We start from the raw sequence: 23,608 nt of genomic DNA, 5'->3' as shown, positions 1-23,608 counted from the left end.
TAAACTATTAAAAGATTAAGTTCAACTCCTTACAAATACTTTATATGTTCTCACAATAATTTTTCTTTCTCTTAAGCTCAACTTTCATAATTGATACATCATACAAAATCAGAAATACAGTTCAGTCTTTGCAGAAGTTTAAGACAAATGTTTAAGCTAATTTTCATCTTTATTAAGCAAAGGCCACCAATCATGCTAAGTTTATCACCACTAAGAGGCTATAAGGCAGTTCAAAGATTTAATAGAATTCCAACACCTGACTTAGCCATTAATGGTAGAATCCCATCCCTTACCCTTGCCCTACAGTGGCTCTCCCTACTTCTTGCAAGTGGAGGATCATCTGCATTGCAGAGCGAGGCCGCAGGGTGCCTTCTCTTTCTAATACTGAATCCTCTTTCTCAGACCAACAATCTTATGTCTTTTTTTTAAGTCAAAAAGAAACTGGTGCTAAATAACTGTTTTCCCCAACTTGACCAGACAACCCCTACTTCCCATTTCAAGGAACCATTTGAATTACTTGTAAAGACATCTACCAAAAGAGAAAGAGAGAAAGAGACAGACAGAGACAGAGAGAGAGACAGAGACAGAGACAGAGACATTTACAAAAGAGTTATTTCACACAACAAGAGATAAGAGCTCTTTGGGACTTTCATGTTGTTTAACAAATATTGGGAAGAAGTCACTTATAATTTTGTCTTTTTAAATAGTTAATTTTCTGTGACTGATTGATATAAAATAGTATTTACTTAATGTTTGATATTTTATACTGGTTTAAAAACATTAATAACCTCAAACATGAAAGCAAAGGTTTCTAAACTAATCTGAGCAAAATACCTGGGACAGAAGACCCACACGGCGGGAGTTAAGGACTCAGAGCTCATCAGAGCCGGCAGACCTGAGCTATGGCATGACAGTGTGTGTTCTCCACTTCAGAGGTATCTGCTCCAAATGATGAAAATAACATCCACCCACTTCTTCTTCATTGAGGAAATCTCAACAACTACAGAAGTTAATTTTGGTCCTTGAAGTGTCAATTAAAACCTCTGTCACATACAATTCTATCAGCTCAGATGTACAGCAATTCAAATGACAGGTATCTCCAGGTAACATGCTTTTATAGGACTCTGCTCATCTGCAATCACGCAGTACTTAGCCACAAGGGAACACTTAAGCCAAAAGTGGCCAACACTCGGATCAGAAAGAACATGGGCAGTTCGCCATATGTGTACAGCTCAGCTTCAGAGAGTGGTGTTCAAGGGCTCAGCATGTCACCAAGCCCCACAGGATCATATCTGTACACAGATGTGAATGCCGAGCCCCGATCAATGTGCTATGCAGGGAACTCTCCCACACCTGTGGCTCCCTTCCTAGCAGCAACAGAAGCCAGCCATGGAAGCAAATGCTTCAAGTCTATGACCAAGCAAGTCACAGAATCAGTGTGAAAAAAGAAGAAAGTGAAATTAAAGAAAAGGAATCTTGGTTAGCTTTCAGAATGACTCATTAATGAAACTCTAACTTAAAAGACACTCTCCCAAGACCACTCCTGGCTTATTACCAACAGAATAAGATTTTTGATTTATTCAGTTTCAGCCTACATCATATCAACTTTAATTTTCAAGTTCCCTTCAAGGAATAATTTATTAAACTTATAATTCGAATCAACCATATAAATCAGGCACTCTAATGAAGGCTCCTGAGCACCTTCAGACATTTTCCTGTCCAATGGGCGTCCATTATGACAAGGTAAAGCAGCCGCTTCTTGGCGCTGCGCTCCAGCTGAAGCGAGCCATCTATGGAGAAAATACCTTAACTCAGAACTAAAACTGTATTAACATATTTCAAATCTAAAATACTTTGCCAACTCTATAATAGCCAAGATTTAGAAAAGAAATTGGGACTGACATTTTAACTAGAATATCACTAAACGTTTCCTTAAGACTTCGAAGTGTCAAAATGACGATGACAACAGGAAAAAATTAAAATGTGATATATTTCAATGGCGCCATCCAAAAGCAACTGGCTGCCATTTAAAAACGAAGCTGTACAAAGTTTCTCCTTCTTACCAAAAAAAATTAGGATATCTGAATTGAAAATGAGAAACACTCATCACAACATCAGGCAGAGTTCTTCCCGGGAGGGAGGCTGTGAAACACAGACCCCATCAGTTGTTCCCAAGAAAAGGACCACCACACACCAGCTCTTAAGTGCCATCAACTGGAAGTCCATCTTCAGACATCCAACTCTGCTCCCGTGAAGGTGAGAAGGACTCAGAGAACTAATTTCTTACTGATGTTTAGATTTGGTGGGGGAGGGGGAGTCAGAAAATTTTCTACCCGTACATACTGTCCAAGTTACTTATTTACTCTTTCTTCTTGCCCCCCCTCTCTCTTTGTGTGTGTGTGTGCGCGAGTGTGCATATGCTCGAGCACGCATGCATGTGTGTCTGCCTATGTCTCTGTGTGTGCCCTTGTGTCTCTCTGTGTGTATGAGTGTATCGGTGTGTGCACCTGTATGTGTCTGTGCGTGTGCCTGTGTGTCTCTCTTGAGCTTGTCTGTGTGCGTGTGCTCTCACACACAGTCTCTGAAAGCAAGCATAAACTAACGTCCCGAGACACAGCAGTGCTATCCCACAGCTGCTTGCGTCAGTCAGGGCTGAAGGCCCCAGACAGAAACAGAGACCACTCCTGGGTGGGAAGAAGTGTGCAGGAAATGCTAAGACATTTCATTTGTATGTGTATATTATGTTCATGCCAATGTCAAATGCAGGAGCCGTGTGTAACCATGTAGAGCTCATTCATAAAGCTGTCACGTAAGAAGTATCTGAGTTTCTGAGGTAGAATTTCAGAGTACAACTACTGGAAAGGACCTCAGAATGAAGCTACAGGTCTGCAGAGCCGTGACCTCACCTGTCACATCTAAGGTGCACAATGCCCCAGTCTCTACTCTGGTTCTCAATGTGGCTGCAAAGGAGTACCTGGCAGACTTACCAAAGACACCAATGGCCAGGCCTTGTGCAGTCCCATGACAACATACAAGGACTGGGAAGCATGGCTTGGCATGTCATTATGGAACTTTACAGCAGCAACCACTTTGCCGTGTTTCTTAAATAACTTGCCCATTTTTGCTCTAAAATAGAAAGCATGCTCGTGTTTACAGTGCATGAGTGTCATGGTATACTTGTTCACAGAGCCACCTTATAAAGAACTTTCAAATACTAAGCTTCACATCTGACTCTTGTGTTGCTCATTCCCAGTCAGTAGCTCATGGTCTCTGAAAACACGAACCTTGGCTGCAGTTGCAGCAGTCACAGAAACCTGACCAGCAGCCAGGCTGCTTTGCACCCATCTCCAGCACCGCACTCACGCACGCACGCACACATTTAACAATTTCATGTGTTTGTCTGAATGGCAACTGTTCTGATTTTAAATCAGAAAAGGTGTGATAACCATTCTACGTGTTTGTATTTGATACTTCCACCTTTAAAGACCATGAAGCTGTCAGAAGGGGAATGACAGCCTGGCCTATTTATTCCCAGCAGAGGAGAGTCACGGCATCCAAAGGATAAAGATGAATGGACAGAAACACAGGAAGAGGGAGGAAAAAGTATACCTAAAAAAGTATTTTAAACAACAAGCAAAACAAGAGTGTAAGAATGGTGTATGTAAAGGACATTTAAAACAAAGTCACTATTGAGTAACTTAAAATCTACTTAGAGAAAAATAAACACAAACATTTTAACTGACATTATGAGAAGGGTATTAGAAGTAAAACTGTATGATAAATGACAATCCAGTGATTGACACAGGAATTTAAAGGGCCCAAAGATTTCAGTCACCCACGGAGCAGCAGCCAGCTCTAGCTGGGGTCCCTCTGAGGCCTGGGCAGCTCTTCTTCTAGGACCACAAACACAGAAGAGCGGCTGAAATGGGGGGTTGGGGGGAGCGAGCATCACCGCCCTTCACAAAGAGAAGGACAAAGGACAATGGAAGACACAGAATACTGGACTAAGTCTGAAAACAGACATCTTTAGAACCTAGAAATTCAATGTTCTGATAAAGTAACTGGAAATACTATCCGATGCTTTTCCCTCAGCTAGGTAAGTGAAAAGGGCAGGAAGTGAGGCTCACAATCCTAAGATAAAGCGTCAGTGACACAGAACAGAACAGAACAGAACAGAACAGAACAGAACAGAACAGAACAGAACAGAACAGAACACACATGGTCATTTAGCACTTTCCCTCTAAAGCAGGGCAACGAGCATGGCAATTATGCAGGGCAGGGCAGGGCAGAGCAGAGGGGTCTGAAAGCCTGGGCCCGGCCATGAGTCAGGGGAGCCTTGCTTTCTTCTCAATGAAGTCCTTTGAAGATTCCAAGGCACTGATCTCCCACCCCCACCCCAGGTACCATGTTTTCATGTGTATAGAAGAAGGCATAGCAATCTCCCCCAACCCCAGGCACATGACTAACATCACAGGGAACTCTAATTCCTTTGACCCGGTAGCAGCCCATCCCCGTGGTTCAGAAGGAATGTCAGAACACAAAGAGAAAGAAAGCTGAAGACCAGAGGACAGGAAACAGGGCCCTGGCAGAGCCCTAACAGGAGACAACCACGGGCACTACTGACAAGAAAGAGCAGAGGCTGACTAAGGTTTCCCACTGCAGACACAGGCTATAGAAGCTCAAGCCTCACAAATGCTACAAGGGCTCAAACCCTGCCTGCTGTGCTCTAGGAGATGAGAGGGAGAAGGGCTCACCCAGAGGTCCTTGGGTCCAATAACCCTACAGGGACCAAACGGCTAGTGCAGCTGACACCAAAGCAAGTCAGACTGCAAGAGGCTAATACAGAAATACTTCTAGAAAAATGAAAGACCAAGATGCTTTATGAATAAAGATACAAACGTCCCTGCAAACTATGAGCAAAGCAGTCCAGAACGGCGTAAGAAGCCTACGTCACCTTGCCTAAGTAGGATGTGCACTACAGGTTCGCTCAGTTCAGTATCAGAAGCCATATTAACTGAATAAAGGAGAAAAGGCTTATGAGTCAGCCTAAAAGGCATTGTAAACCATTCACAAATGAACAGGTAAACTATAATCTAGAAGGAAATATTTACAACACATATTTGAAAATAGGATCTATCAAGAAGAACTCTCCCTACTCAATTATAAAAAGCTACACAATCCAGTTATTAAAAATAGCCTTCTTAAGTAGAAAAGAATCAAGAGACTGAAGAAGCACTTATCACACAAAACCACACAAATGGCAGACACACACAACGACAAAGGGCTCAACGTTCTCATGCAGTAAATGCAAGCCTAACAGCAGCCAGACAGCACAGCTACCTCCTGGAAGGCCTGGGAAGTGAGCATGCTCACAAAGCTGGCACACCCACTTGGAACAAGCACTGGGTCTGGCAGAGCAAGTCAGTCAACCACTGGCAATGCAAAACCCAGCATGCCCACTTTGGAAATATGTCTAGAACCTTTAAAAAAAAAATTTGTTGGTTTTTTTGTTTGGTTGGTTGGTTTTTGGGGGTTTTTTGGTTTGGTTTGGTTTGGTTTGGTTTGGTTTGGTTTGGTTTGGTTTTTCGAGACAGGGTTTCTCTGTATAGCTCTGGCTGTCCTGGAACTCACTCTGTAGACCAGGCTGGCCTCAAACTCAGAAATCCACCTGCCTCTGCCTCTCCCTCTGCCTCCCAAGTGCTGGGATTAAAGGCGTGCACCAACACGCCCAGCTCTAAAATTTTGAATGTGTATTCTCCCTATTGACAAGTAATTTAGCTTCCCAGAGACACAGAAAGCCATCCCATCAGAATGTCACTCCAAAAGTCTGTGGAAGGTTTGCTCCAAGTCGCCCAAACTGGAAACAGCCCAAATTCCTATCCACACATCAAAAGGCAGTGAATGAGCTGGGCTGGTGGCACATGCCTTCAATCCCAGCACTCAGGAGGCAGAGGCAGGAGGATCCCTATGAGTTTAAGGCCAGCCTGGTCTACATAATGAATTCCAGCACAGCCAGGGCTATGCAGGGCTATTCCTGCCTCAAAGGGGTGTAGGGGAGGTGCTGGCTGGTTTTGTGTCAACTTGACACAGGCTGGAGTTATCACAGAGAAAGGAACTTCAGTTGAGGAAATGCCTCCATGAGCTCCAGCTGTGGGGCATTTTCTCAGTTGGTGATCAAGGCGGGAGGGACCCTTGTAGGTGGTGCCATCCCTGGGTCTATAGTCTTGGGTTTTGTAAGAAAGCAAGCTGAGCAAGTCAGGAGAAGCAAGCCAGTAAGTAACATCCCTCCATGGCCTCTGCATCAGCTCCTGCTTCCTGACCTGCTCGAATTGCAGTCCTAAAACAAGGGGGGGACAGTAAATGACTGATATCCTAAAAATACAAGTGACTCTTTTAAAATACCATACTAAAAACACAGCATATATCTGATAGTACCCATAGATAATACTGTAACAGGGGAAATACCTGAGAAGGGTGAGGGCAGGGCTCAAACACAAGCCACAGAGGTCTCTAGAGCCTGCAGAATGTCCCACAGAGGACCTGAGTAAGCACTTACACATGCCTGTCAGTGTTCACACTTAACATGCCTGTCACAGGGTTCACACAACTTAGACGTGCCTGTCACAGTGTTCACACTTACACATGCCTGTCACAGTGTTCACACTTAAACATGCCTGTCACAGGGTTCAAACTTAAACGTGCCTGTCACAGGGTTCAAACTTACACGTGCCTGTCACAGTGTTCACACTTACACATACCTGTTACAGTGTTCACACTTACATATGCCTGTCGCAGTGTTCACACTTAACATGCCTGTCACAGGGTTCACACTTACACATGCCTGTCACAGGGTTCATACTTACACATGCCTGTCACAGGGTTCACACTTACACATGCCTGTCACAGGGTTTGAACTTACACGTGCCTGTCACAGTGTTCACACTTACACATGCCTGTCACAGGGTTCACACTTACACATGCCTGTCACAGGGTTCAAACTTACACATGCCTGTCACAGGGTTCACACTTACACATGCCTGTCACGGGGTTCAAACTTACACATGCCTGTCACAGGGTTCAAACTTACACATGCCTGTCACAGTGTTCACACTTACACATGCCTGTCACAGGGTTCAAACTAACACGTGCCTGTCACAGGGTTCAAACTTAGACGTGCCTGTCACAGGGTTCACACTTACACGTGCCTGTCACAGGGTTCACACTTACACATGCCTGTCACAGGGTTCACACTTACACATGCCTGTCACAGTGTTCACATTTAACATGCCTGTCACAGGGTTCACACTTACACATGCCTGTCACAGGGTTCAAACTTACTCATGCCTGTCACAGGGTTCACACTTACACATGCCTGTCACAGGGTTCACACTTACACATGCCTGTCACAGGGTTCACACTTACACATGCCTGTCACAGTGTTCGAATGCTTGTTTATTAGCTATAAAGTTTACTGAAAAATTACACTAAGTCAATATCTTTAAAATGTTCACTAAAACAAAGGCTAGTGATGGCTCAGTGGTTCGAGCACTGGCTGCTCTTCCAGAGGACCTGGATGGCTTCCCAGCACCCACACGGCAGCTCACAACCATCTGTAACTCCAGCTTCAGGGGACCCAATGTCCTCTTCTGCCTCAATTGCACCTTGCATGCACATGATACACAGACAAAGATGCAGGCAAAACCCACAAAATAAACAACTTAGAAAGAAAAAAAGCTGGTTGAAGATACTTGGTTCCTAAAGAATAGAATATACTTCTATTTGAATATAATAAAGTGAACCAACGAATGCGGAGGCACTCCTGACTCCCAGCTTGTATAACCTTTAAGCAGAAGCAAAGGCACAGGGCGCTAAGCTCTCCAATGACTGCTCTGCTGGCTTTTCTGTTTAACAAGGGTCCTCAGGATCAAAAATGGGGCAGGCAGAGCTATAAACAACGTTGGTCAAAACAATGAGTGAGTGATAAGGAAACAGGCCTTCTCTGTAACTGGACTAGCGACTCGGTGTCCAACACGGCTGCTTGCTGCCAATCCTGTGCATCCATAACTGCAGCGTGAACACTGCAGGGAAGTCACACTTCTTAAATTGAACAGGGAAGGGAGTAAAACTGACAACAGGCACGCACACACACACACACACACACACACACACGTCGGCTAAGCGTGATGTTACAGGGTATGAATATAAACCACACCTGCCTAAGGTGAGCAGCTGAAACAAACAGTCCCACTCCGCAGACCTCTGTGACCTCTCAGACACCCTCAAGTGCCACTCTACTATGGGAGAGCTGAAGACTCTGAATTCAAGTTACTTAAAACTATAAAGCTATGATGTGTCTCATTAAATATTTAGAAAGATTATTAACAATGCAGTACCTTATGGTTTAACTAAGTCTAGTCATCAAAAAAGATGCTCTACAAGACAAATACCAATTACATTGAGAAAGAAAAAAATGAGCAATATTTTCTTACCACTTTCACAACACAGGGCGCGTCACTGCCAACCGGTTTGGAAGAATTTGTGTCCGCTGTTTAAAGAGAGACATTTACATCAGAACAAGGAGTGTTGCCATAGACAGGATATGACACCTACTTAGGCCCTTGACCCCTCTAAGGTGTGAATCCCAGATCCCAAATGGCATTTCACATCATCATTATAACACTGTACCTAGTCTATGACTGTTTTCATATGTAGGATGTATCTAGCAATTTTAGGTTTCTTCCATTTAATCAGATGTTTCAGGAAGTTGTTACACAAAGTTACAACTATTGCTTTCATTCACAAGTCCTCTGGTGTTTAGTATGCTGATGCACTGGGAATTCCTGAAGGAAGGGACTGGTGGAATCCCTAGGTCTAGTCAGCTGTAAAACTCATGAGGAAAGAACATCTGAAGGCAGAGGAGCCGACCCCATCACTGGTTAGTACACAGCAACACTTGTGCCATTGCCGTGCACTACAGGAAGTCTCTCCAAGCTCATCATCAAGCATCTTCATGTCCTTTTTCTAAGAAATGAGAATTTGCAAGTGGACAGAGGGGGAAAAAAAATCCTTTCACTTCTGGCTATCATTTGAGCAATAAAATGCAGACATCAAGTAAAATACATAGTATAGTAAACTATGACAGAAGCATCACTATGATGTGATAGAAGAAACGGAGGGAATATTTAAACAGTGAGGGAGGTAGGCGGTGTTGTAGTGTGCTAAAGGAGCCTGGGTGTCACTGAAACTATGGAGCAGTTTAGGTCACGGGTGTTCACAGGAACAACATTCCACATAGACCAGCACCACAGCCCCCAATATGGGAGTTTTACGTGAACTGCAAAGCCAGGAGACTGACACACACAGAGAAAATGGGATGCAGACAGTGCAGAGACCCCTTAGAAAAGGAACACAGAGTAAACAAGAAAGGCTTAACAGACAGGAAGAAAGCTGCTGCTGGAACTGAGACACGGAGCCTCCAAGGTTTTCCAAAAGGACTAGCATGGTCTAACTCCGACTGGGCTGCTTAGGAGGGCTGTGTACGAGCCAAGAGCAGAAGCAGGCAGAGCAGTGGGCAGAGTGTGGCCTGACAGCTGCATAAGCCCAAGGTGGTACTAGCACACTGTGGTCATAGGCTCAAAACAAAGGGCAGCTAACAGGGACTTGATGGGTTGGAGACAGACTGTAAGCCACTTCTAGGGTTTGAGCAGAAAACTGAATAAAAGCTACAAATGGATAATGCAGGAGAGATGCTTTGGGGTTTTTTGTTTGAGATGCTTGCTATAAATATCCACGTTCAGATGCTATTACAATTTTAATCTAAAATGTCCCCCTGATTTGTGATCTGAACACTTACTCTCATCTGGTAGTACTATGTTGGGAGGCTGTGGACCTTGAACAGGTGAAGCCTAACTCAAGGAAGAAAGATATTGGCTGAGGGCCTCTGACAGCTAGTTACTGCCCATACCCAGTTCTGACCTACACTCTCTGCATCCTGGTCTGTGCACTGTGGATAGCCACCATGCATTCCTGCCACCACCATGTTACCCCACATATATGAGTGCAACTGTAGACTCAATGCCTAACTGTGAGCCAAAGAAATCCTCCCTGTTAGGGTGTTTCTGTCATAGCAACACAAGGCACTGGTGCAAATCTTAGCCTATTAGAGATACAAGTCTTGAGCTCGTAAGTGATTAGCAAAGAAACACCAGCTATCAGGGAGAGGCTCTAGTTCAAAGGGATGATAGCACAAGCATGCGCCGTGTAGATGAGGTCTCGGTTCAGTCTCCAGCAGTTTAAATGGAAAGGCCATTTATTTAGAGCCTCACACTGAAAGAAAGCTCCTTGGGAATGAACAAAGAGAGAAAAGTGCTAGGACTGATGCCAAAGGCACTGTCACCTTAGAACAGAGGACAGGCAGACTGCGACAGCAGCCACAGAAAGCAAGGAAGAAAACCATGCAAGAGTTGCAGCCAAAGTACCTCAGACACAGGAGAAGCACCAGTTTCCGAAACGCGCACCAGCTCCCTAGGACAGCCCCAGGGAGCAGCATTTAGATGCTGAATTAATAAGGCAGGCAGGTCCAGAATCTTTAACAAAACATGAAAATGAAGATAGCATCCCATTAATACTGCACACTCAAATGAGAAGAGAGTAAAGAAACGAAGTGATTTATCCATAACACATGCACGCACTACGCCAGGCACAAAGAAGCCAAGAACTACGCCTTGTCAACAAGTACCTGCGTATCCTAGAACTGAGAGAAGTATTCAAGTGTGGAAAACATCATGAAATGTTAGGGAACGCCCTGCCCTAACCTCAGCTTTGGGGAAGCAGCACTGTGTAAAACCAAAATGGAGAGAGTCTCACTTCTGTGGTCACACACACTGCTGCTGGTCCCGTACAGGGCAGCGTCAGTGCATTGGTGCCCACAGCAATGAAGGCACAGTCCTCAAGCAAACCCTCCTCTCCAGACAGAAAGCCAAGGCCTAACTCAGACTGTTCACTGGGTACTAAAAATGTGTCAACAGCACCTGCTAATGACAGAAATAAAATACTCAACACACACACAAACCAAGTTCCAGATGTGCAAAGGGCCACAAAAGCAAGAAAAGCACACGGGTGCACGGTGGCCCTGAAAAAAAGACCACGTGGGAGCACGGTGGCTGAAGTACAGATTTTAGGAGATTAAAAGGGACAACTACTTAACTACAAGTTCCTGTTAACAAACTCCTGCAGCAACTACACCACCTCCTCTAAATTACAAGCCTGAAATATGCACTTGGCTGATATAACTAACATAATAGTGTGGATGGAGACAAAGCGCCCCCATATATGGTGGCAGAAGACACAGCCAATGACACTATTGGGGTAAATTCTAGAAACTTGAGAAGGCTGGACATAGCTGGAGAAGATCACTGGGCAGTGAAAGCCATCAGAGGCATCTTGCCCTGGAGCCTTCCTCTGCACCAGAGGCGAAACTCCGCTCTCATGCCCTCTGCCTAAACACATGGGCTGTGGGGCCAAACAGCATGACTGACCCCTCTGAAATCAGGAACCACAATGACCGTGTGGTTCAATCACCAAATCCCCCTGGCTTTTCTCGTAGCAATGTGAACGTTTCATGAGCAGCCGCTTTTCCATGGTTTATGAAGACTTTCGCCGTACATAAATACAGCCTACTTCACTAGGACAGCTCTATGTCCAAACAAAACCAGAGAAGCAGCATGTACGGCTCCAAAGGCCAGTACAGTATCCATCAGGAGGCTTGTGTGCAAGACATGGTGAGAAGTGCTGTCAGCCATGTTTCGTGAACACAAGTACAGAGCGGGGAGTCCACTCAGGGGCGTGAAGCAAGCGAGTGAGTGAAAGCAGCTGTCTCCTATCATGGTTCTCAAATCCCAGAATGCCCTGGATGACGTGGAGAGCCTGTTCAGACAGCACTGCAGGCCTTCCCCACGGTTCTGAATCAGGGGTAGGGTGGAACACAAGAACAGCCATTCTGACCAGTTTCCAGACGATGGGAACCTTCACTGTAGTATTAGCATTCCAAGCCAGGTGTTGCCTGGAGGTTTTCATTTAGTAGTAACTACTTGAAAGGGGGAAAAGTCAAGTAGTTTCATATTATAGATGTTTACATCTGTGGGGCTTTTAAAAAATATCTACACATTTCATTCTATATAAACTACTATTAAATATAACTACTACTATTTCAGGGTTAGAGCTATGGCTAAATGGCTGCAAGCACTGGCTGCTTTTCCAGGACCAGGACTGGATCCCTACCATCCACATGGTGACTCACAACCATCTCTAACTCCAGTCTCAGGGGATCCAACTCCTTCTTCTGACCAGTACCAAAAATACATAATTTTTTAAAAGTTGTGCCAGGCAGAATGGCATATACGCTTATTCAACACTTGGAACACCGGAGGTAAGAGAATCTCTGAGTCCAAAGCTAATCAGAATCTCACAGTGAGACCATGTCTCTCAAAAGAGAAGAAGGTAATCATTAAGAAATTAAATAAGCTGGAGAGATGGCTCAGTGGTTAAGGACACTGACTGCTCTTCCAGAGGTCATGAGTTCAAATCCCAGAAACCACATGGTGGTTCACAATCATCCTTAACAAGAAATTAAATAACTTGCTAACTAACTAAATCAAGATTAGAGATAAAAGTGCAGTTGAGGCCTACCTCAGCTATATGATGCCTTAAAACTCAAAATTTACATCAATAACAAAGCTGAGCATGAGGTAAAACAACAGACGGAGAGAAGAACCCATGCAAACAGGGCCTGCGTAAGCATACTCCCACTAGGATGCTCAGAGAAGAAGACAGGTGTACCTGCAGTCAAGGTTTGTGCTGTTCTGTAGCACAGGGTCTCACTATGTAGCCCTCATTGGCCTGGAAATCACAGATCTGCCTGCCTCACCCACTGCTGGGATGAAAAGACTGCACCCCCACCCCCAGCTAGGTAAACCTGCTGCTGCTGTTCTTGTTCCTTTGGTCTTGGTCTTGCTGTTTGACGAGGGTTTCTTTGTGTAGTCCTGGCTCTATAGACCAGGCTGGCCTCAAACTTAAGAGATCATTTGTTGATGTTTGGTCTTTTGCTATGTGTTATAATGAATACTGGCTCCCAAGGCCTGGTTGCCCCCAGGGACAAGAAAATCTGCACACATACAAGTGATACTATATAACCTTACCCACCCCACCCCACCAAGTTATCCCTGAATGGTGAATAAAGATGCCTGCCGCCTATAGCTAGGCAGAAGAGAAATAGGTGGAGTATGGGTTCCTGGGCTTCGGGTCTGAGGCAGAGACCACTAGGAGAGGCTGGGGAAGAGAGAGGGGGTGAGTCATGAAAACATGGCCATGAGGTCTGGCCGACTGGATTTAGCCCAGATGGAACACGGCAAGTCGTAATGTGGGGTTATTGATGGGGAAGTAGATTCTAATGGCTTTCAGGGTAGATACCTGCCCAGTTCTGGTACATTAAAGGCTTATTATAAAAATGAACGCCCTGTGTCTTTTTTCTGGGAACTGAATGACCTAAGGTGGGGTAGAAACCCCTGAAATGAGACTAAATACCTACTACAACACTCCTGTCTCTGCCTCCCAAATGCTAGGATTAAAGGTGTGTCACCACTACCACCCAGCAGGTAAACCATTTTTAATGTTGAGACTTCAGTAAACTCAGAAGATCAGGATTCTAACTTGATTTCCAACTATCCCAAGTTAAGCATGCTAACGAATACAACTAACATAGGTCAAACCCAACAGGAAGTACGGACATTTTTAGAAGCCCATAGCTGTAAAGATCTGTAAAATGTGTAAAACACACAGAGTCGGAGTCAACTGTACCTGACTGAGGTAGAGGGAAAAGGATGGATAGAGCTCTCTTTCAGTCTCCAGAGAGCTTGACAAGTCTGTGTAGCAGTCTGAAGATTCGAAGGATACTGTGTTTATGAGTGACAGTATTTCAGCATTTTGTTCTTTTTGTATAATAAGATGAGCCATCTTCTACTAATATGTCAAAAATGAACGTATGTATGATCACACACTCCTCAATCATCTCGTGTGATGGTGTGTGTATTCTTGTACCAGGGAGTGGCACCACTTGGAGGTGTGGCCTGGTTGGAGTAGGTGTATCACTGTGGGTGTGGGCTTAAGACTCTCACCCCAGTTGCCTGGAAGTCTGTCTTCCACTAGCAGCCTTTGGATGAAGACATAGAACTCTCAGCTCTGCCTGCACCATGACAGCGTGGATGCTGCCATGCTCCCACATTGATGATGAACCTCTGAACCTGTAAGCCAGCCCCAATTAAATGTTGTTTTTAATAAGACTTGCCTTGGTCATGGTGTCTGTTCACAGCAGTAAAACCCTAACTAAGAAGACACCTGGGATATCAACACCACCTTGCAGTCGCTCAATTGAAAGACAATCTATCCCATAAGAAGCATTTGAATCTTCCCATTGATAACTAGAAATCACAAGCACTCACCCAGATAGATGCAGCCAAAGCCACCTTGGCCAATGGGCAATCCTAGTTTCCACTCCTTCCTAGACATGTCGGTTATGACCTCTCCAGCGGCAAACTGCTCTGCAAGGCGCCTCTTCGCAGGTCCGGGTCTTCCAGCCTGAGCTGCTTTTACACGGGGCATCTTCACTGTAACACAAAACAAGGCAACTCTGCTCACAGTTCTAACCTTAGAATTGTTCAAAACATCCCCCACAGAAGGCTTCCATTCAATAGGGGCTGTTGGAGACTACAGAAGGATGGCCAGTTCTGTAACAGCTAGGATTCTACTTGGTTGTCACTAAGCTTGGAAGAGGAGACCATAAATAAAATGATCTGTGCAATTATGGAAAGCACGTTAAGTCCGTCCCAGTGACATATCATCTACGACTACAATACTATTTAGTAACAACAGAACAAGAATGTTGAGTGCAACTGAGGGAAAGCATGCAGTTAGAATGCACCCCATCTGGTAACACAGCCACAAGATCCTTAGTACGGATGTGCTAGCACTAGCACAGAGACTACAATCTCAATTAGGTGTGTACAAGGCAGAGGACAAGGGCATCTGGGGCACAAGAGTAGGAAGGTCGCAGCAGCCCCAACTCACAAAAGAGGACACAGGCTCAGCAGAAGTGACACACGGCACCAGCTAGTTCCACAAAGTCCTGGCCATCCGATATGTCCCTTCCCCCTGGGCATTCTGGAGAAGTAGCTCATTCGCTTTTCTCACCAGCACAAGTCAGTATTCTGGGAAGAACACGGCTGGAATCAAAAGCTTTGGATCCAAGTATGTAACTGGCTAGTTGGGAAATCTTGATTAAAGCACATCGATCTAAGCTTCAAGTGCCTCAGGCACAACTCACTGCACCGTGTACAGCTGTGTATGCACATAAACGTGTGCTGTATGAGTCCAAATTCTTCTTTCTATCCACACTGACTCCTTAAACAAGATTTTCTTAAGATTCTACAATTCTCTAAACACTGCAGAAGAACAAACCAGAGAGGGGAGTGACTGAAACAGACTGGTCTGCAACACTTAGAATGCTATTTCAAATGGGAGTCTGCTAAGATGTGACATCTGAACTCAGATATACTAAATGTACAGACTATATTAAAAAATTTATTTTCTTGGAACTTGGAGAGGTGGCTCAGCTGTCAAAGAGCACTGACTCCTCTTCAGAGATCTGAGGTTCAACTCCCAGCGGCTCACAGACATCTGTAACTCCAGCACCAATAGATCCCATGTAGCCTTCTGGCCTCCTTAAGTACCAGTCATGCATGTGGTGTGCACATACACATGATTTATTTTCTTGTTTTTAAAGAATGTGTATGAGTGTCTGTCTGTGTGGGTGCATGAGGAGGCCAAGGGTATGAGATTGCCTGGAGCTGGCGTTATAGGGTTTTAGTTGCCGGTGCTGAGAACTGAACTCAGGTCCTCTGCAAGAACAGTAAGTGCTCTTAACTGCTAGACTATCTGTCTAATTGTATCACCACCTCTGCCTACCCACACAGGATTAGAATGGAAACTTCAGCAAACACCCACCAATTATCACTTCAAATGCATGAATTAATTCCATATATGCAATACATATCGTCTATACTGTGATAGCTAGTCTTGGTTGTCAACCTGACTCCATCTGGAATCAACTGAAACCCAAGCAGCACAACGCAGGATGAAAGGCTTCTCTCTTGGTCAGATTACTTGAGTCGGGGAGATGTACTCTAAATCAAGCCGTGAAAGAAGGAAGCTTTTGCTTTCTGCCTGCTTGCCATCACTAGCCCTGTCAAGTTCATCCGTCCTGTGGCTGAGACATTCCTTCACTGGGATTAGAACCTACTTCTTCAGGACTTCCCTGAAACTCCAGCTCTAGTCTAAGACTGTTGAGACACCCAGTCTTCTCTCTCCATCAGGAGACAGCCACCGACAAACTACTCACCGCACAGCCAAGAGCCATGCTAATATAAATCTTCCTTCAATAGATACGTTCGTTCCATCAGTCCCATCCCTTTAGAGAACACGAATGCAAACACTTTATTAGCTGATAGGGAAATCTTTAAATCTAACTTTTCTCTAAAAAGAAAAAAAACCTTTATGCATTTCCGATTTCAAACTTGCCTGGGGTGAAAGCACCTTCACAGCAAAGGCACTTCACTCGGGCTAGCACTTCCTCAGATGGGCTCTCTCAAGGTACTTTTTAAATCTGTGCTGAAACCTTGCCCAAGAGTATTTTGGTGACAGCCATGGCAACCAAGACTTAAAACAGGAAGAAAGATTAACTTCTGCACCTCGCACCTCGGTGACAACTCAACTAGAAGAATGAAGCTGAACACACAGCAGGCCTGGCACTAACATGATTCCTTCTAAACTTCATCCGGCTTTATCAGATCACAGCAATTTCCTATTTGATTATTTCCTTATAGTTGTCAAAACAGTTTTAAGTGACTTTTAAAACCTTCTTTCTGTAACTGAAGTGTCTGAACAGTTTTTTTTTTCCTAGAATTATTTTCCCATGCAATAAAAATACCATATTATAAGTGAAAACTCTGCCTCAGCATTTACTTCATATAGATTTCTTGTAAATAAAGTAGGGGTTTTTTTTCTCCATTCCAAATAAAACTATTGGCTTTTATTTTTAGTTTTACTCTTGAAGCCAGCTATTTGGAGCTTACTGGGATAATTAAGATCAGGAATACCACTCCTAAAACTACTTCAACAGAACAGCATAACGTGCCTAGTGAGCTCTGAAGAGACACTGGGTATGGTAAAGCCTCCATGAATCCCTCCCCTACATACCCCAAACCACTCAGGAGAAGGCTAGGGTGAAGCTCAGAACCTTAGGAAACATCCACAGGAAAACTGGGAAATGCTTCCTGTGTCCACAATACCATGTAAGTAGATGAAGACAAGGCTGGCCCATACCATTCCCAAAACTTCAAAGCAGAAATTCCCCACCTTCCCACCCCCAGCTCAAGAGAAGATGCTGGGCTGCAGCCAGAGTGAGCTTCACAAGGACGTCCGTCACAGGTAAGCTGACTTCTGGGCTTTGAACACAGGAGAACAGCAAGCAACAATGTGCAGTTGTGAAGCCGTGCCCCACACATGACCACTGGGGAGGTACATCCCTTCAGAAAGATATCCCCTCCCCCCCCCCCAAAAAAAAGACAGCTATGGCTATTTCAAAACAAAATAAAAATGCCAGGTAGGTTTGGTGGTTGTTAACAAGAACACTGTATAAAAGCACACAGGAGGACAGCAACTGCTCACTGGTCCTTCCAGCTATCCAGTCAAGCAAGGTCAAAACTCTAAAAGCAAAATCCCAGACACAAACAAGTCATAAGATGCAACATTGTGTGCCATTCTGAGTATGGATGCATCTATTCCAGCCTTAGAAGTCACTCACCTCCTTCTGATTCATCCACACTACGCATGCTGCCCTCCCTTCAGTCACAGGAGCCATCTCAGTTTCCAAAGCGATGGTGATTCTTATCACAGCGCTCATGTGTGGCACACCATCAGCTCACCACTACCTCAGAGGGTCACAGATGTCTGAGATGTGGAAACCACGGGCACCTCATACATCAGACCCTCTTCTGATGGTTTCGGTCTTGGTTACTATCATACTCTCACCTTACAAACTAAATTAGGATCCCTATTATACACGTCGGTTGCAGTATCTAGGCTCCACCACCAGCCATGGTTTCTAGGATCCATTGTGATCTTGGAATGTCTCACCCAGGATAACAGAGGACTGTTGTAATTAGGTGACATCCTTAATCTATTATTCCGTTGTTCCTTAAAAATCATAAATGTGAGGTAAAAAATGAGAGGTCCAGCTTAAAATGCTGTACCTGAAGTAGACACAGATATATAACAAGCCTAGCACTAGGAAGTCAAACACAAAAGGATCCAGAGTTCAGAGCCTTCCTAGACTACACAGAGACTATCTAAAACCACAACTATACTTGAAATTACCTCTTATGAAAACCTACATATACACACACAAGACTTCATATTAACAACCCCTCTCACAAGAACGCTTACAAACAATAACCAAGCCAGTGACTTAATGCACGCATCCCCGGCATATGAACTGTGCTGCTGAAACCCTATTTCCACTACAAGAAACCTCGCCATGTCAAGCTGACTCAGCCAGTAGCAGACATGCGAGAGCGCACAGTGCCCTGCCTTTACCCCAGCACAGCACAGGTGAGAAGCTGCCCAGTGGTATGCACTGGCAATCCCAGTACCGAGGAGCTGGAGACAGGTGGCCTCTGGGTCTCACTAGCCAGCCAGCCTAAACCCACTATGAGACCCTTCGCAAAGTCCATGGCTCCTGAGGAGTAACACCCGAGATGGTCCTCTGACCTCACAAGTGAACCCACAGCCTCTCCCTACCACCATAAACATCCCTAAGCCTTTTCTGTCGGTTCATCCCGGCCCCAAACAGGCTTGTCCTGGTGTGTGTTTCAGGTGGTAGAACTAACCTTGACAACTTTTTCTGAGATCTAGACCCTTTCCCACCCACTGCACTAGAAACCCCTTTTATTTTTTAGTTAAGAGCAACAGGAGGCCTAGTGTCTGAGAACAGGAAGGCTGGCTGTCTTGATCTACTGTTGCTTTGCAGGCAATATCTGAAAATGACAATTTCTTAAACCTTAGCACCCAAGTTCCCAAAAATAAGACAAGCACAAGTACTTGCCTTACTAGGCGAGTTAGTGTTCAAAAGAGCTGCAGACGCTGATTTCAATTAAACAACTACTACAGCGCATTAGAGGTATCTTCTAATAACGACACCAGTTCCAGCCCTGAGGCAGAATTCTAGTAAGGGATACACAGAAAAGCTAACCTGTAGGAAGGTTCAATCTCTGTGTAACTCGAGAACACTCAGCTCAAGCCTTCTGTAGTAACAGCCTATGCAACAGACAAGAGAGTGGGTTCATCATCACATGATGGTTACATAATCTGACCATTTCCTTTCCCTTTGATTCTAAATGGAATGCAGATGTAACTGAACAGTGCATCAAGATGCAAATCCACACTGCCCTGTGCTGAAATCACCCACGGTTACAGTCTATATTAGCATATTCACCAAAATTTAATTGTAAACAGAATGATTATAGTACTAAAGTTATTAAATACACAAAGCAAGCTTGGAACCATACATATTCAAATAGAGTTTTAGCAGCAGATCAACTTTTATTTCTGAAACAATACCCTAATTAATAGTCAGTTCTGATGATAAAATGGTCTTCAGTTTTTCAGATAACCGTCCAAAAAAGTTCCCTATGAATATTAAAATAAAGTTTTGTGAATAGCTCTAAAATCTCAATGGCTATATTTATCACAATACGATACTGTATTTAGATAACGGGCACTTTCTCAAGTCCTGGATTCAAATTTGGTGAAGGTTTTTTTAAAAAGGCTGGAGAGAGGGTAAAAAAGCTTGAATGGACTCAACAATAACACACTCACTGAGACCTACAAATTCATAACCACACTGGGCATGGTGTCAACACCTCTGCACCAGCCACTCTCCTACACACTTCCTGTACACACTCAGAGACGGTTCCCATTCCTCAAGGCCGCCTCAGGAAGATGGGGCTTGTAAAGTAGAAACAGCCTCTCACAGGCACATCGTCCCTTCTGTTTATGAGCTCCTTGGATGCAGGAATTGTGTTCTCTATAATAGACTGTATACTGCAGGAACTAAAGGAACTTCTATAGACAGCATAGCGTTCCAGTTGCTCTTCACAAGCAACTACCTGATTCCAGCTTTATGCTTACTGTACACAGCAGACAGCAGTAGATCCTGGCAATCCTTTCAAAGGCTCAGCAACTGCTTTCTAAACTGAGAATGTCACACCCTTCTGGCTTTCCTCAGAATGCCCAGTTCCCCTTTCTGATCTGTAATTCTCAGCAAATGATGCAATAACCTCGTTTACAGGTTTCAGAAGTGTACAAACCACTTAAACTCACTTCACATCCAACTCAGTCTCCAGATCTGCCTCCTCTCCTGTCACAATGGATGAAGCGCTTCCGTTCCCTTCAGCTCACCTTCCACCCTGTGAGATGAGCGGAGCCAGGGAGGGGCATCGGGGAGAAGGCTGGCTGTGTTCAGAGGGCACTGCAGGCAGCAGAACTGTGACATGATGGCAAGGCACAGTTGTATCTTGGAATGTGAACATGAATGACAACTTAGCAAGAATGGAACAGCTCTTTGAACACCCAAGTCAGAGAGCGCCTTCTCACCAGCCTAGTTCTTACCACAGGTTTCAATGTTTTGTTGTCTTTTTGCTAATATGTATAAATTCCCTTTCAACATACTTTCCATGTATAAAGTGAATATTAACAATCTTGAACCCAAAGTTATAAGCGCTCTGCAGTGTCACTGTCACAAGTTACACTAAGGTGGGAATGAGCTTAGAATCCAATTCCACTGATAAAAAGCAGAGGATAGGACCAAGCCTGTCTCTCAAACAGCGTCTCTGGTTGTAACGGGGCAGCACTCCTACCATGATAAACTTCTGACCATGCATACCATCTGAAGCTTACATGGAGACTGCTGCTGCTGTCTGCCCTGTTGTTTGTGTGGTCTTAGGTCACCACTGTCCTTGCTGCAGCTCTGACAGCACACTGTGCTGGGAAGCAAACCATAATTTTAAAAAATTAAGTGCTGGGCTTGCTCATCTATGTTCACTGCTGCTCTATTCATAGAAGCAGAAACTGGAAACAGCCTAGATGTGTCAGCAGATGAATGGATAAAGAAAAGCTGGTACATTTTCACAATAGAATCTTACTCAGCTGTTTAAAAAAAAAAAATCCAGGTAAAAAAGTCATCCTGTGAGGTAGCCCAGCCCCACAGATATGGTATGTATTAGCATATATGTGAATGTCAGCTCTTTTAAGTCTTTGATAAGCAGACAACCACAGAAGTTAGATATGGAGGACGTGGAGGTGCCTGTAAGGGTCTCCCAAGCAAGGAGAAATAGAATATACAGTTGTGGGTGGGTGGGTGGATGAGGGAGAAGAGACTGGGAGAGGAGAATTAAACCAAAAGGGGGCGACAAGACGGAAGGTAAGGGAGGAACGCCTAAAACTAAGGGCCGGTTGAGGGGTGGGGCGCGGGGAAAGCTGCCCCAGTAAAAGCTTTTTAAAGTATGTACATATATGAAAGAAATCTAAATGGAATCAAAGAACAGGGACACCAGGCCCCAACTAGACATATCTCACCACCAAGGGAAACTTTCAGTGCCAGGAATCAGTTACATCTAACTGAGTTGTTGGCCAAAGTGGCCCCATGGAAACTCCCACACACCCCAACCTATTGCCAAGGCAATCAGTGCTCTCTACAAACTGACAGTAAGGTGTTGAAGACAACCCCTCCATAACTCACTGACCATGGAGAAGCCAAGCTGGTGCCTACCTAGAGCCTCCACACTTACAGGAAGGCACCGTGCAAGACACTAGAGGAGAAAGGTGTAGCTGTTTAGCAACCCAGCTACAAACCTTCAGTCTACAATGGGGCATAATACACTGCTGTGACGGTGGCACAGAGCTGTGGGAGCAACCACCCACTTGCTAATTAGTTGTGGACCTAGGAGAAAACCAACTACTACTGCTATGCTAAAGGAACACAGCAATAAAATTACTAATACCATTCTTCTGTACTCAGAAATCAAGGCCTGCTCAGCCATCAAAGAAGCTTCCTCCTACGGCAGAAAGGAACAAATACAGAGACCCACAACTAGACAATGTGCAGAGAGCGAGAGACCTCGGAAGACTCAGTCCTAAATGTCTCCATCAAACCCCTCACTCAGGGTTCAAACTACCTTGTGGAAAACAAGGAAAACAGATTGTAAAGAACAGGGATGGAAGACACCAAGGAAACAAAACCTTCCAGATACAACACAACTGAAACATGGCTGAACACAGACTAGGGCAGCACAGATGTACATCAAACAGGATCCCAGTGCTGACAGAGGGAGTAGACACAAGCCCCTATCCCTAACCCAGAAGCTATTTCCAACTGATAGCCACTCGCAAAGGAAAAGTTCATTTTCTTCAATAGTCTCACTGGGTGTACAAACCACACTCAAGGGCAGGCCTCACAGCCTCACACCCAGCAGTAGATGGCCAACACAAAACAAACTCAGGGTATCTTTGAAGGTTTTCTGACTCACAGTGCTTTGTCTAGGCATTTAGTCCCCTCACAGGTCTTTTGCTTATAGATTATGGTTTTTGATTTTATATTTTTATAGGACTTCAGTATGTACAAGTAAATGTATGTATCTGCATCTGTGTGTGCGTCTTGTGGTTTAGACTGTCTTCTTTCTGTTTGATTTTGTCCACTGACTGCTCTTCCAAAGGTCCTGAGTTCAATTCCCAGCAACCACAAGGTGGCTCACAACCATCTGCAATGGGATCTGATGCCCTCTAATGGTGTGTCTGAAGACAGCTACAGTGTACTCACATATAATAAATAAATCTTTAAAAAAAAAAAAAAAAAGAATATCAGTAAAGTTGGGCATAAGTGCACGCCTTTAATCCCAGTATGTGAGAGACAGATGAATCTATGAGTTTGAGGCTAGCCTAGTCCACAGCACAAGTTCCAAGACAGCAAGGGTACATAGAGAAACCCTGTCTCAAAATCTTAACCTTCGCCACAAAAAAAGAATTATCTGTAAGGAGAAAAAAATAGAGAAGGAGAGAGAGAGAGAGAGAGAGAGAGACAGAGAGACAGAGAGACAGAGAGAGAGAGACCCTGTCTCGAAACCCCATCCCTCCCCACAAAAAAAGAAACTGTAAGTAAATACACACATACACAACACACACACACACAATCCGGCATTAAAACCTATCATACAGGAACCCTGGGCTCCTGTTAGGGGCAGCCAGTGTTCTAGTCTATTCCTATCAACCAAAGCACAGCAGTATCCATGGCTAGATGGTACTTTTGTTACATAAACCGAGTGAGTATCAAACTGATAATACAGATGCAAACTCTGGAATCGTCACAGACTCTTCCTGAAGGCATTAAGCTGAGCAAACTGTGATGGGTCTTCAACGTCTCTCACACCTACGATGCTTCACACCT

General features: G+C 44.5%; 1 protein-coding gene across 7 annotated transcripts in view; it reads right to left on the bottom strand.

Moving 5' to 3' along the window:
• Vrk1 (VRK serine/threonine kinase 1) overlaps nt 1-23,608 on the bottom strand; it is an 86,041-nt gene that overhangs the window by 40,159 nt on the left and 22,274 nt on the right. For all 7 annotated transcript variants that reach the window (XM_021179035.3, XM_085830645.1, XM_021179034.3 and 4 more), the window contains exons 2-3: nt 14,496-14,660; nt 8,490-8,545 (exon numbers count right to left, since the gene is read on the bottom strand). In XM_021179035.3, the coding sequence (XP_021034694.2) occupies nt 8,490-8,545; nt 14,496-14,660 (221 nt within the window). The remainder of the gene's footprint in view (nt 1-8,489; nt 8,546-14,495; nt 14,661-23,608) is intronic.

This window comes from Mus caroli, unplaced genomic scaffold (assembly GCF_978045245.1).
Source record: "Mus caroli unplaced genomic scaffold, Mus_caroli_1 scaffold_14, whole genome shotgun sequence".
NCBI classification, from domain to species: domain Eukaryota; kingdom Metazoa; phylum Chordata; class Mammalia; order Rodentia; family Muridae; genus Mus; species Mus caroli.
This window is presented reverse-complemented; position numbering and strand designations above follow the sequence as displayed.